Raw genomic sequence first — 14787 nt, 5'->3', positions numbered from 1 at the left:
TGCTGGTCGCTGAGGAAATACATCAACCTAGTGCTGTGGATCGCCGGATCGGCTTTCACCGTGGACGAAGCGGAGTCCAGCCCGGGGTCGTCACATGTGGTTGCCGCAAGCCCGCCGGCCACACCTTCGTCGAATCCGCCGGCCGCACCGTTCTCAAGCCCGCCCACCACCACTCACTCTAGCCGGCCTCCGCTCACTCTAGCCCGCACATTTTATGGAGGACTGTTTCCTGATCCTGGTAGAGTAGACCCTAGTGCCGGCTGTTCTGACTCACAGACTGTAAGTACGTTTATAATATTTAAAGAATTTGCCACTGACGATTCAAACGCGAGTTTTGGGAAGTGTAGAGTAGTACTTGTTGTTTGTCATTTCTCCGATCACAAATGCAGACATGGTTTTATGTTTACGCGGCGCGATGCAACGCAACGCGTAAAAAGACAGTATAAGTCATTATAATCAGTAATTATGTCCCCACTGGATGCAACAAATGCCTCGTTTGTAATGGGTTTTATTGGTTTTGTCTCGTCGCTGCTGCCGGACAAGGCAGCACATTATGGTAAGGGGCGTAACATTTCCGTCACACGCTTGAGGTATTCGGCCAATCACAATGCACTGGATAGCTGGCCAATCACAGCACACCTCGCTTTTTCAGACCGATGAGCTTTGTAAAAATCGACGTGTTTCAGAAAGGCGGGTCATAGAGGAGAAACAAAAATGTACAGTATGTGGAAAATAATGTGTTTTTTGAACCGCATAAACATATTTCATTACACCAAATACACACAAAAAAATTTATTTTAGCTACATCATGTGGCCCCTTTAAACATTTAGAAAAGTAATCAAAAAGTAATCGAATGTAATCAGTTACATTACTTTAATAAAGTAATTGAAATAGTTACCCTACTATTACATTTTAAATAGGGTAACTTGTAATCTGTAATCTATTACATTTCCAAAGTAACCTTCCCAACACTGTTTGTCAGTACAACATAGTATTCCTATTTCAATTTACTTCGTTTTTTAAGGCAATCGGTTTGCATGCTTTTTTAAGTAAGCCCAACTAATTAGATTTTACAGTAAGTTAACAAAAATGTCAATAATCTATCTATCTATCTATCTAAACCATCTTCCAATATTCTGACATTGTACATAATCGCCCTCCATTATGTGCCGTAACTAAATTAAGTGGCTTCTGTCAAAGGGTATTTATACAGTTCTCTAGATTCTGGCTTAAAATCTCCCACAAGAGCAATGTGAGTCCTCCAGAGTTTACAAAGTGTCTACAGAGTCTATTAGGGGGAGATTACGTGATGACAAATGGATGTGGTCTGTTGTGTTGAGATGTGCAGTAGATGTGGTTATCTAGCCTGAAACTCAACTCTACTGCGAAAGAAAGGAGGATGAACAGATTACCAAGTAGAATATTTAGATAGACTAATATATACTGGTAAAATGATATTTGGTGAGTAGCTGTGTAAGTAAATTTCTCCATGTCCTGCTAGCTGTCACACACCCATCATCTCAGTGTATGGCAGGCAATTAAAACAGTTCTTCATTTGTATTACTCAAGCTGAATTTTTAGGTATGTTTATTGAGTTTATGTTGAAATGCTCTGTAGTGATTTGTGACTCTCTGTCTGTTTGCAAATACATGTCTTTCAAAAACCCTGTTAGGAAGGCCATTATGAATTTGCATGCATATGGCTCATGCTATTTTAATGTGCAGGATATAATTATAAAGATATTTGTTTTACAGTTTATCATTACAAAGGGTCCCATGTCACACCCTGCTCTTTCTGTTTGTTGCGCCTCTTTGAAACCGTCCAGCTTTCTCATGATTTTATTACAGAGTGTGTGTAGAGCAAATACAGCCGTCTCTGCAAAAATAGGCACATGCAATTTGTCTCTCTTACTTGCTCTCTATCAGACATAAAATGCATAACGGTTATGGATAAACTGAGTTTCCGGATCATTATGTCATCTCTGTCAGACAGAGAAAGACAACAGGCTACACCCATTGATGCATTAGACAGACAGACTGCATTAGACCAAGTGCATTAAGCCTAAATTTCGGCTGCCGTATGTGAGTGTGTGTGAGTGCTAATCATATGCAGGCTTTTAACACACTCCTCCAGTTAATTCCGGTTCACTTTTAGTCTTCACCACCACAGAGAAGCTCAATACCAACTGCATTACTGTAAGACATTACAGTAAGAGCTGCACTATCATGACAGAGCCTAGATAAGACTCCAGAGCCAGTGTGCTGCAAGATATTTTTACACACTAATGTTTTGTTAAGTTGATTATGGCTGTCTTTAAAGTGACAGCTCAGCCAAAAATGAACATTCTGTCATCATTTACTCACAAACCTGGATTACTTTCCCTCCTCTGTGGAACACAACATTTTGATGGATAGTGCATGGGGGGCCTTCGAGTCAAAAAAGTTGAGAACTTTTTTTCTTCTTATTTCATTATATAACCAAACAAGTTCTGTGATTAATTGTATTCTCAGATGAAATACTCACAAGCACACACAAAAGCACACCTGAGGTCCAGTGTACCAACTGGGGAAATGGAGCCCCAAATCAGCAGATTATAAAGAGCAGTTAGAAGGGATAAATTCTTCATATTTTGCTTGTGTAATCTGTTTACTTTTTTTTGCCTCAAACGATGAGGTCATAGCAGAAGAACACCTGTTGCATTTTATAGACTGATATATCAGCAAACTGTGGCTGTTGAAGCCTCTTGCACTTGAGAATGCCGCTTTGTGTCTTGCTAATCGTGACTGGTGTTTATACCATTAAATGAACTGAAAGTTATGCACATGCATATTATTTAGAAAAAAAAGTCCTGCACATACAGACTTTTTGTAAAAGCAAGTTCATATAAAGCCAGGGTTTGCGCTTGAGTCTTTTTTAGGGCAGCCGGCATTGTAGTCTATCAGTAAACAGTCCTCCATAAAATGCTCTGCACACATCTGAATATTTGGGTTGAACTGTTCTGGAACAGTGTTGTAAATACAACTTAACTTAACTTAAGTATTTTTGCTTTCGCAACGAAACACACGGCGTCTTCACAACATGGCGGCGACAGCAACAATACTACAGCGAGAATCAAAGTTACGCCTTCTTTCTTTGCGTGAACATTTGCGCGGTGTTATGCAAACTTTCCCACACAGTGACGTACACATGTGGGGGCGTGTTTAAATGAGGCCTTTTAGGAGGGCGTGGACCAGTCTTAACTTTTATAAAGAATATCTCTTTGGGTTTGAGACTTTAGTCTTTGCAACTTTAGGGATCTTATCTATTCACAAACAGCTTGTACCACTCCAAAGAGAAAGGAAAACTTGAAATCGCATCATATGACCCCTTTAAGTGTAGCTACATTTAATCCATTTCTGTTCGTGAAACTGTAGTCCTAGTGTCATTTATTTTTGACTGGTGCCTAGTGTGCTTTGCAGTAGCAAGAACCTGCACTGGTTTTATGAGGGAACATTGTGTCCCCCTGTTGGGTCAGGTCAGCACCTACAAGAAACCTGATCTCAGAGGGTGTGGTCACATCAAACGGATTCACATCTGTCCCAAACTATCGTGAGGAGGTCACATATCATCTCTGCAGTGACCATAGTTTGACCCTGACCTCCAAATATGACTGCTAAAGGTCAAGGCGTCAACTGCTGAGTACACACACAACCAAGTTTGGGGTGAAGGGAGTTATGAGCACCGTAAGTGATCTTATGACATTTATACAGCGTCAGTCAAGACTTGGCAGTAACCTAGTATTTTGTTTTTGCATGGGATTAGGGACTGCAGGAGGCCCGCTCTCTGCCACCATGTAAACTCCACGAGGGACCACTGCCTCTCCCATCATGTAGCACCTGCTGACCACCGGATGGAAACTTTTAATGGCTGACTTGCAAGAATCGTGCTGGATGAGCAGTAGCACACCTGGTCTATGGGCATTTGTGATTTTGCCTGAGAAAAGCTAAAATGAAATGCCGATGTTTCTAGAAAGTTAGTAGCAGAGACGTCATGCCCATTCATGGTTTATGTAAAAAAAATATATCTTTAGTTTTGAGCCCTAATAATCTAAAACTATAATGGAAACACAATACTACCTGACTAAATAGTAATAATAAATCATAATATATTCATGAAATTTTGTTGTGGCACTGCAGATGTTTGGATAAGTGCTGTAGTGGTTTTGTATACCATGTTTGTGTTAGGAGAAGATGACATCCAAGAGGCCTTTATCCCCACTGTACTCTATGTGTGAAGTATTTTTATTTTTGAAAAAGCAAATGTATTTAACCATACAGAGACAATGCTTTTTACAGTTTCAGTCTCTCTCAAATGAGTAACATTAATTAGTTACATGTACTTACTATATGGTTAGGGTTAGGCTAGGGTTATGCTTGCATGCAATTATGCATAATTTATAGTTATTACAGTTTTTCTCAGTCGCTTTGGTGCTTTTCTCAAATCATCCTTAATATTTGCAAAGAAGTATGTGTATTCTCAAAACAATTCTTACAAACAGCACCACACAATGGATTACCTGCAAAAGCCTGTAACTTCCTCAAAATCTTTAGTTCATCTCTCAAAAGTAAGTATTTATGTCAATAAACATATCAGTGCCATTAGAATGAAAAGTCCTTGTGTCATTGATTGTTCTCAAACAAGAGAGTCAAAATGCTTAGTCATTTTGTCAATATAACACTGCACTCTGTTACAGTAGTATTACCTGATGTAAACTATGGCAACAGTTTGGATGACAATTACTGTATTGAAATACTTCTGTATGCCATATATCCATTTTAAAAGTACAAATGTACACATTACTGTATGTGGAATATTGATTGAAAGAGACTGAATAGGATTCACAGTTACACTTTTACTATGGTCTGACAAAACACACACACACACACATTACAATATCATTGTGATATAGAAAAGAAATATGGGAAATATATACTTTCTAATATAAAATTAGAAAGTCCATTGTCAGAATTTGTAACTCTTGTGTTGTCCTCTGTCTATATATATGCTTTCCAATTGAAGGTTCATGAGATGCACCTTTGAGCTATTTCAGAGAACTGGTTTGTCATTGGTTGATCTACATTCTCTTCATTAGCGAAAGTCAAGATTCACTTGCACAATTCATGGCGAATTTACAAAAAGTCTATTAGAAATGTGTTAGAAAATATGCTTGACAATTTAGGACAACTAGATCAACCATTTGAGAAATTAAAAAGTTACAGTCATTAAAGATACATAATATAAATATAATGATAAATTTAAATAATAGTAACAATAGAATTTAAAATAGGCCTATTTAAGGCTACAATGAAGGGTCAAAGGTGAAAGGTCTGGGGGAAAAAAAGTTACTTGCGTTACTTATTTGAAAAAGTAACTCCGATATTCTCTTGTAAATTAAAAAGTAATGCTTACTAGTTACTTGGAAAAAAAAGTAATCTGATTACGTAACGTGCGTTACTTGTAATACAATTACCCCCAACACTGGTCTTGACTGGTTCAAATTTAACATGCAGCTCACAGATGTTAAACTTTAAAAAATAAAAAAAATAATTATTGTCATAAAACTAAAATTGACTTTCATTATGTTTGTTTACATACAGTAGGCTATCCAAATACTTGACAATAACAAAACAGTATTTACAACTTATTTATTACCAAAAACGGGTTAAAGTTGACGGGAACACAATAGAAGGGTTAAAAGTTGAGGTGAAAAGGCGACTGTGACCCAGTGTCTGGCCCGCCGGTTATGCACGGTATGCGCGCAGCGTTGCTTCACGTTGTCGCTGTCACGGTAACACCTGCCAGCTTCCTTTTTCATCGCCACCACCCAACCCTAATCGGTAATAACGCTTGTACCAGATCCTCTGACGCGCCTGCCCTCTCAGAACGCTTGAGAGAGCGGAGCGTTAAAGCGCGCAGAGTTATCTATCACTGCCTTCCGGACAGTCCTGAGAGTCTTCACGGGCTGCACCTCATAGCCTGATAAACCCCACAAGGACGCGCCTTTCTGTTTATTGGAGGTATTTTAAGGAGCAAACGAATGATGTATCTTTTTTAAAATATATATTTTGCTTTCGTTTTTTTAAATGAAACGAAGACGAGCCTGGATTTCCATCTGCGTTCTTTTACGGGAAGTACTCATTTGACAGGGGGGAAAAATCGGATTAACTGGAAAACTTCAGCTGGATTTCTGTGGATGGCATTTTGACACCGTAGGCTAATAAAAAAAGCTGGAGTGACCCGTTCTTTCACCAAACTACTAAAAGTGCATCACAGAAGATGAGGAACTAATTAGGACTCGCCACAAATTGATGTAGCCTCTTCCTGGGATGCACTTCCACCTGTGTTGAGAGGCTGTTAAACCATAGGTAACCGATTGATCTTGAGATCATTTAAAAAAGTTTGCAATAAAATTATTGTTGATACATATTTTAAGTGGTTTTCAGAAATGATAATCATCTTGTGTAGGGTTCATTTTAAATCCCAGCACACTCAAGGGCAAACCTTTTGTTTACTCCAGGGAACAAATGTAATTTAGAACATGTCAAACACATGCCACTCAATAATTTTCTCTATCCGACAACTGTGATGGAGAACGGCCTCTCAGGGAAAGGTTTTTTGATGGCCCAATTACGGGATCCACATGAGACGTGAGATGGCCTTAATTCAAGATACGAAGAGCGGATTCAGCTATTCATATTTTCTGCTTTGATACACTCCATGTAGATTATTTATAGGCCAGTTCTTATGTTATTGTGTGTCCTCCTGTATGTCTGTGCCAGTGTCAGATCCCAAGTGTTAGACAGTGTTTTTCCTCTGTGACCTGTGCTTAGGCCACAAGTGTGAAAGTTAACTATAAAAATTATTCACCTTCCTTTAAACATTTTATTGTGAATTGTCTGATAGCAATTGAGATCAACAGGAACAAAAATGTGTACAATAAGGAGAGCATGGTGGTGGAAATCATTATCTTCAATTTTATGCTTTTTTTTTTCCCCAGACAATGCAACGCATGATTTTTACATGAAGCTTCTGATGTAAAGAGCAGCAGATGACCAGTAAGGAAGCTGAACAAGAAATCTGCAGTCATCTGTTCTGTCAACTATGTGCTAAAACTACCAACAGCCCTGTTCCAAGTTGAACTAACCCTTTCCACTCTAACGTACTCCTAAAGAAAGCTTGATTTCACAGTGGAAGCAGGTTGTCTCTGACATAAAGAGATGAAACGAGAACGTTTTAAGCCCCCAGAACCAGATGACCCCCTGTGCTGCTGTGGAGACATCGACCAGCAAAGAGAGTACTGCTGCTGTGACTGTGAAGAACTTGATGACGCCTGTGAAAGGTCAGAGATCTGGCAGTTAAGATCATTAATCATGTACATGTATTTTAATATATTTAAATGCATTACACATTTCAGTAGAAATTACTAATGGTTTTTAAGCAGTACACATATAAAGATGAACTTAAGTCCTACTTAACTGGATTAAAGCACTATAGTTTATCTAACTGAAGTTAACATGTAATTAAGTATCTAAAAACACTTCATTCAGTCTGCAGTTAGCTATATTCGTTTATATATATTATGTCTGTAATAAGTGCTTTTTTTTAACCTATGCAACTTTTATCAATACAAAAAGTCAGTGATAACATAAAGGAGTATAAATGATGACAAACTTTTATGTTTTACTTTACAGTCGTTTTGCTCTTTTCAGTGAAATATTCTGTATTTCCTCTGTCAACGCTTCTCATTAGGTTACTCAGAGGAGAGCCGGACAAGCCAGACAACTTCTCTCGTCTCATCTCTCGTATGGCTGAACGTTTTGGTTTGCCGTGTTGTGCCATAGGACCCCTTCGATTGGAAATATCTGTCTTGCCTCCGATGGTATTAATTCCTGGCCTGTTGCGAGTGGCAGCAATTAACTGTGTGTTGGGAATTGTAGTCCTAACTGCCCTACCAGGACTGGTGCTTTGGTATTACTATGTGACTCACAGAAGGAAAAGACGCACATTGTTTTTCCTTAGCTTGGCACTTTTCTCCCTTGCCTACATGTACTACCTTTTCCTTACTGAGATCGTTCCCAGAGGAGACGTCAGTAATCTGCAGCTGGTTACTGCGACGACAGGCATGATGTTGACGCTTATCTCCCTTGTGCGCACCAAACAAGGACCAGGCTTTGTCAAATCCCAATCATTAGCTCAGGGAGTTAACAGTATCTCTACAACCAATCAGAGCACAAACATACCTGGAGACTCTGCCCCCTGCAATGGAATCAGCCAGTCAAATGGGGAAATGGAAGGAAAGAAGAAGTTATGTCCTGTTTGCCGATTGGTGCGCCCACCAAGGGCAGGGCACTGCAGGATCTGTGGAGCTTGTGTCCTTCGAATGGACCACCATTGTGTTTGGTGGGTGTCTCATTCATTCTTCTTTAAAAATTGAGCACGAGCACTTTATTCCTATTGTGAAGTGAATTGAACACTGTTTAAAAAAAGAAAAAAAGACAAAAGTCTTATGCTTACAAAGCCTGCATTTATTCAAAAATACAGTAAAAACAGCAATAATGTGAGAGATTATTACAATTAATATAACTGTTTTCTTTTTTTATATATTTTAAATTTTATTTTATTCTTGTGATTGGCAAAGCTGAATTTTCAGCAGCATTACTCCAGCCTTTAGTGTCACACGATCCTTCAGAAATCATTCTAATATACTGATTTGGTGCTATGTTTTAATGTTTTATTATTTTAAATATTTTTATTGAACTACATGTCTTGATTAATTGAAAGTTCAAAAGAACAGCATTTATTAGAAATAGAAAATGTTAGTAATATTATACTTGTCTTTACTTGTCACTTGTGATCAATTTAAAATAAATTAATAATTTTCATAAATCTTACCAACCCCAAATTTTTAAATGGTAGTGTTTATGCGGATATGTATATGCTAAATAATAACTCCCTTTAAGAATGTAACTTTATTCCATTTATAAGTTTCATATAGCAAATATGCATTGTATAATTTAAGTTTTAATTTAAAGTGTTTATTCTTATATTTTATTATTTTTTATTATAATTCATGTTTTACAAATTGTATTTACAAATATAGAATTTTATAAATATAATATTTTATTATTCAATACTTATTTTAAAACATTTATATAAAATAAACATTTAAAAAAACCCTGATATATGAACAATAAAAGGAGAGAGAGTCATCTCGGCTTCATAGACTTACCACTGCATTGTAATTTTAGACGTTCATTAATAACATCACTTTATACTTGTGTTTGTTTGCTGGGTAATCAGTCAACTGAAAATATTTTCTGTTATTTAAAATATACATTTTTGTGTTGTTATTTGTGCTTTTCCTTATAAGATGCAAATCCCTACTACAGAAATAGTTAAACAATTCCGAAATGAATCGTTTAATGTAGTGCTTATGCCAATCATTTGATTCATTTTCTGATCTTTTCACACTTGTATGCATGTATTCCCTACCCCATCAGACACACACATATGTTCAAGCTGATTCCCAAAAGACGTCACTGGAGCAGGCAGGCTGGTGGTGAGACATGTGCAAAGGCCACAGGAACGCAGCTTTCAGCACAGTAAAGGGAGCTCTCACCAGGCCAATCTGTCTCCATGCTGCCTCAACACACACACACAGCCACAAATGAAAATATGAACATGCCATGAGCCACATAATTCTCATTAAAACCACACCGAAAAGAGATAAAGTAGTGTAACTGTTCTTTGAATGAGAATGTTTGTATGTGGGCTGCTTACTTTTTGTGTCTTTGTATGTATGTGACTTTCCATGACAGGATAAACAGCTGTGTAGGCCAAGCCAATCACAGGCAGTTCATTTTGACGCTCCTTCTCTTCCTGCTGACATCGTTCTACGGGATCAGTTTGGTGTTAAAGAGTATATGTCCAAGACAGAGTCTATTCACAGCCATTCTATACTGCCCTGGGGTCTATAATCACTACAGGTACATCATCCATTACTCTTATTTCATGGAAAATATGCACATAAACAGTGTGTTTTCAGTCTAATTTGTGTGTGTTTGTGTGTGTAGCACAGCGCTGTGCTTTACATGTGTGTGGTACAGCGTTATCATAACAGGTGGTCTGCTCCACCTGTTCATCCTTCAGATCATCAATGTCAGTTACAACGTAACGGAACGCGAAGCTCAGATCTCTTTGCGCAACAAAACTGGTAGACGGCGCTTCTGTGGCCTGGTTGTGGAGACTGGCGTCTATTCACGAGGCTTCCTCCAGAACTGGATTCAATTCCTCACAATGAACACGGATGAGAACGGTTCCCCTTTCACCTTCACAGACATGGTATGAGTCAAGGGACTACAGATGGTATTTAAGCTATCATGCGATATGTTAAACAATTAAGCATCTGGTTAGGCCTAAAGAGTTGGTTGACACATTTACCTTGTTTGCCCCAGTTGTATTGTTAAGGCAGTGCGTTTAAACTGATGAACAAACATATTAAATACCTATGTTTTTGGTATTTATTTTAGATTTTTATTCCAGTGGTCGTCTCTGTACGGACATATTGAATTGGGTTCAATGTGATATATGACCACAGCAATGTTTTTATGAAATATAACAAAACTCTGCTCATAAAGACTGCAACTTTATGGCATAAATGGATCAGACATAAGTGGGCAACTTTGTAATCTGGGTAGCAATCAAGTGTGTGTATGTTGTTAATGACAAGTATAAGAAATATTATGAAAATTTGATCTGATGATAGATAGAACCGGGATAAAATGTGACACCCTGAAATGCTAATAAACCAAAAAATACACTTTACACCAAATTCACAATCCATGTAATTGTAAATATGCTACTACCTTTGTAGTGTGCTCTCTCTCAAGACAAATGATGTTGTACACTTCTGTAACTACAGGTTTCTGTGTTCAGTGCTCATTGAACAGCAGTGTTAAAGGGGTCATGAACTGAGAAATCAAAATTATATATCTTTTAATATACAAGAAGTGATTTTGCTATAAAAACATTTTGTAAGTTTCAGAACTTAAAACTTAATTGTTAGTCTCAAAACAGCTTATGTTGAAGCCAACCTATCAAAACGACAGGTTGTGGAATGTGCCATTAAAAACATGCTGTGCTGACTATATTGGATCCGACAGTAATGTCGCACTACACAAGTTTGAGTAACTGTTTTTATTACGTGGTCACTATTGCTTTGTCTGTTATTACAGATTGTTTGATATTTACTGAGTAATAATGCGTTTTTAACCTAAATCACAGCCGTGTCCATCTGTGAAGAATGTAGGCTGTCAATCATACACAACTGTTAGCCAATCATAGCAGTGGGCGTTTACTTACGAGTCTATAATCCACCAGGTCTATTCAAACAGTGATGAGGGTAGTCAAAACAGGACAGAAAATAACCTATTACTTCTAAATTATGATGTTTTTTGATGTAAAAATCTTGATAGCATAATAAGTGGACCTTGGAGAACAGTACAAAATAAAAAGCAAAGGCAGTTCATGACCCCTTTAAGCTATGTCGAGGTGTACTTTACAGTTATGTATTGTCATCTTGAATTAATGAGCATCCATCATTTCATATGTATAAAAATACATTTACAAAATAAATTCTGTCATGCACAATAAATAGACTGCCACTCGCTTTAGTAAGAGTCATGAGTTGTGTTGATTACTGTGGAAGGGTCGTGAGTGACCTAGCTATCTTTGAAGCCGAAAAGACAGGAAGTGTTTTTAGAGCAATGCTGGCCCTCTTGCCTCTGTGCAACCACAATGTAGATTCAGATCAAAACAGAAAAAAATGCTTCCCCCTACAAATATGCTAAATAAAGTGAAAGTACGACACCAAAATATTACAATTTTAAATGAAAAAAGATTGATATAAGCAATGTACAGCTTAATTTTTTATTTAAACAAATTGCAGTGTACAAAGAGTGTCAAAGATTTAAAATCTGACCACTTTAAAAACAACATAGTTGTTACAAAGGTAGCGCAAAAGCGCTTTCTAGTGGCCATTGGCGGACACACAAAGTAAATCAAGAGGGTAACCGCATGCTGCAACTACTATACCATTTAATGTATGTCTGTGCTGCTGAAGAAAATTCAGTAAACTGTTCAATTTGATTCCTGCCTCCTGTGCTACGTTCTGACCGACGTTCCAGGGCGAGAACTATAGCCTCCTAAGCGCCTGCGGTCCTTTCTCTTAAACAATAGTATTCAATCTAGAATAGAAAGTATAGTCACACCTGCTCTACTATACAGATCTTAGATGTGATAATCCTTTACATGAAGTACATTTATATATATTTTTTATAGATGTGATTTACTGACACCCTGCCCCCACCTTACGTGTTATAGAGCCATCAAACTTGTCTTTGTGGTTACTGTCTGTCTCTGCTGAGAATTGTATCAGACGGCATCACACGTCCTGTGTAGCACAAGACACCATGAGGATTGGACAAACTAATTCTTTTCTTTTGCCTGAACAGCACTGGATCCATCTGTTGATATTCTTTATAACCCTTATAACAGGTATGTGTGAGAGAGTATGTGACTGTCACACACACACACACACACACACACAAAGAGAGAGGATTTACTTTTTTTATATTTAGGCTAGTACCGTTCAAAATATTGAGGTCTATGTGTTTTTTGTGAGGATTTTGAAAGAAGTCTCTTGTGCTCACCAAGGTTGCATTTTTTTAAATTATAAATAATATTGCAGTAATATTGTAAAATATTATAAACACTACCTAACTGTTTTCTTTTTAAAAGTAATTTATTCCTATAATGGCAAAGCAGAATTTTCAGCAGCTGTTACTCCAGTCTTCAGTGTCACATGATTCTTCAAAAATCATTCTAATATGCTGATTTGCTGCTCAAGAAATATTTTTGTTATTATTATCAATGTGAAAACAATTGCGCTGCTTAATATGTTTGTGGAAAGAAGTCTCTTGTGCTCACCAAGGTTGCATTTTTTTAAATTATAAATAATATTGCACTAATATTGTAAAATATTATAAACACTACCTAACTGTTTTCTTTTTAAAAGTAATTTATTCCTATAATGGCAAAGCAGAATTTTCAGCAGCTGTTACTCCAGTCTTCAGTGTCACATGATTCTTCAAAAATCATTCTAATATGCTGATTTGCTGCTCAAGAAATATTTTTTTATTATTATCAATGTGAAAACAATTGTGCTGCTTAATATGTTTGTGGAAAGCATGAGGTATTTTTTCAGGAATCTTTGATGCATAGAAAGTTCAAAACAACGTTTATGAAATATTTCATAACAAGGAGAAGTCTCTACTGTCACCTTTGATCAAGTTAATGCATCCTGGCTGAATAAAAGTATTGCTTTCTTAAATGAATTTCATAAATGAAAAATCTTACTGCCCCCAAACTTTTAAATGGTAGTGTATTTACAAAAAAAACATTTAAGGAAACTGCATTAGAAAATACAGGTTCAAAAGCAGCCAAAAATAAATTACATTTACTGCTTCACTGATTAAAAACTAATATACTGATCACATTGAAAAAAAAAAACGTGTTTGGACAATTGCATAGTTCTTTATTTGCACTTCTTTCTCTGTTTGTTTTTCATAGGGGCCTTGACAGATGGAGATGTGATAAGAGCTCTGTTGGGTGGGAGTGCGTCTTTTAAATTTAAGGTTACAACAAACATGAAAGTAACCCTAGCTGTATGGAAAAAGTGTCCAAATCAGAAGGTTTTTGTGTTCAGCCCCATCCATGGACTTACTATATTTGACAACAACTATGCTGGTCGTCTTTCCGTAAAATCTAACCACAGCATTATACTAGATAAATTACAAGAGAGTGACTTTGTGACTTACTGCTACGAACTCACCACTTTCCCAAATGGGAGTCTTCAAGGACAAAATAAGCTAGAGAAAACGACAGAAAATGGTGAGAATATTTATTTTATAAGACATCTTCCTCAACATAACACCAGGCATAGTGTTGTTATTGCAGATATTTTATATTTATATAGAAATATAACCATTTTATGGCTATTTACCTAATCACACCCATATCTGACTATCATTTAAAAATTATATATTGTGCCTTTAACACTCAGAATCAAGTATGAGGGTCATGACACAATAGTAACTAGTTCTATTTTTTTGTTTAAAAACAAAAACACAATACACATAACATACAAATTAAATGCATCCTAAAGTTTTGACAAACTTCTTCATGCGATACAAAAAAAGAGAAGGATACCAGAGTGTGATCTGTGAATATATGTTTGAATATTTGTTTTTGCATATACTTATAGTTTGTTTTGACTCTGTTGTAACTGTATAATCTGAATAAATGTAGTGATGTTTGTTTATGCACAGACCTGCATTTTTCGCCAATTAATACGAAACAGAGAAACTTAAAGAAAAAAAAAGTGAAACATTGTGTTAATCTTCTCGCAGGTGACGTGCCCATCACGATAATCTCAGTGGGTTGCAGCATAGGTTTAATAGTGTTATGTGGAATCATCGCAGGAGTGGTTTGCTATAAGGTAATAATCCCAAACTCGTCCACATTCTAAAGAACAAAACAGAATCTGCTGAATTCAATGCAACAACATATGACCGAGTGGTTTAGTGAATGATTACAAAGAAATTCCTTCTGCTCATGTTTAATGAATAAAGACCAATGAGAGTGCCACACACTTCTTAAAAAAAGTTTTGGAATGTCTTCTGTAAATG

General features: G+C 36.9%; 1 protein-coding gene across 1 annotated transcript; it reads left to right on the top strand.

Moving 5' to 3' along the window:
* The first annotated feature begins 5895 nt into the window (after positions 1–5895).
* On the top strand, positions 5896–10635 carry zdhhc23a (zinc finger DHHC-type palmitoyltransferase 23a). Its single transcript, XM_016291729.1, has 5 exons — positions 5896–6405; positions 7038–7379; positions 7790–8440; positions 9859–10026; positions 10114–10635. The coding sequence occupies exons 2-5, from the start codon at positions 7258–7260 to the stop codon at positions 10385–10387; spliced, it is 1215 nt and encodes a 404-aa protein (XP_016147215.1). The 5' UTR covers positions 5896–6405; positions 7038–7257; the 3' UTR covers positions 10388–10635.
* The last annotated feature ends 4152 nt before the right edge of the window (positions 10636–14787 follow it).

This window comes from Sinocyclocheilus grahami, unplaced genomic scaffold, assembly GCF_001515645.1.
Source record: "Sinocyclocheilus grahami isolate Dianchi unplaced genomic scaffold, SAMN03320097.WGS_v1.1 scaffold275.1, whole genome shotgun sequence".
NCBI classification, from domain to species: Eukaryota; Metazoa; Chordata; class Actinopteri; order Cypriniformes; family Cyprinidae; genus Sinocyclocheilus; species Sinocyclocheilus grahami.
The sequence above is the reverse complement of the archived record's forward strand: the minus strand, read 5'-3'. Positions and strand labels throughout refer to the sequence as shown.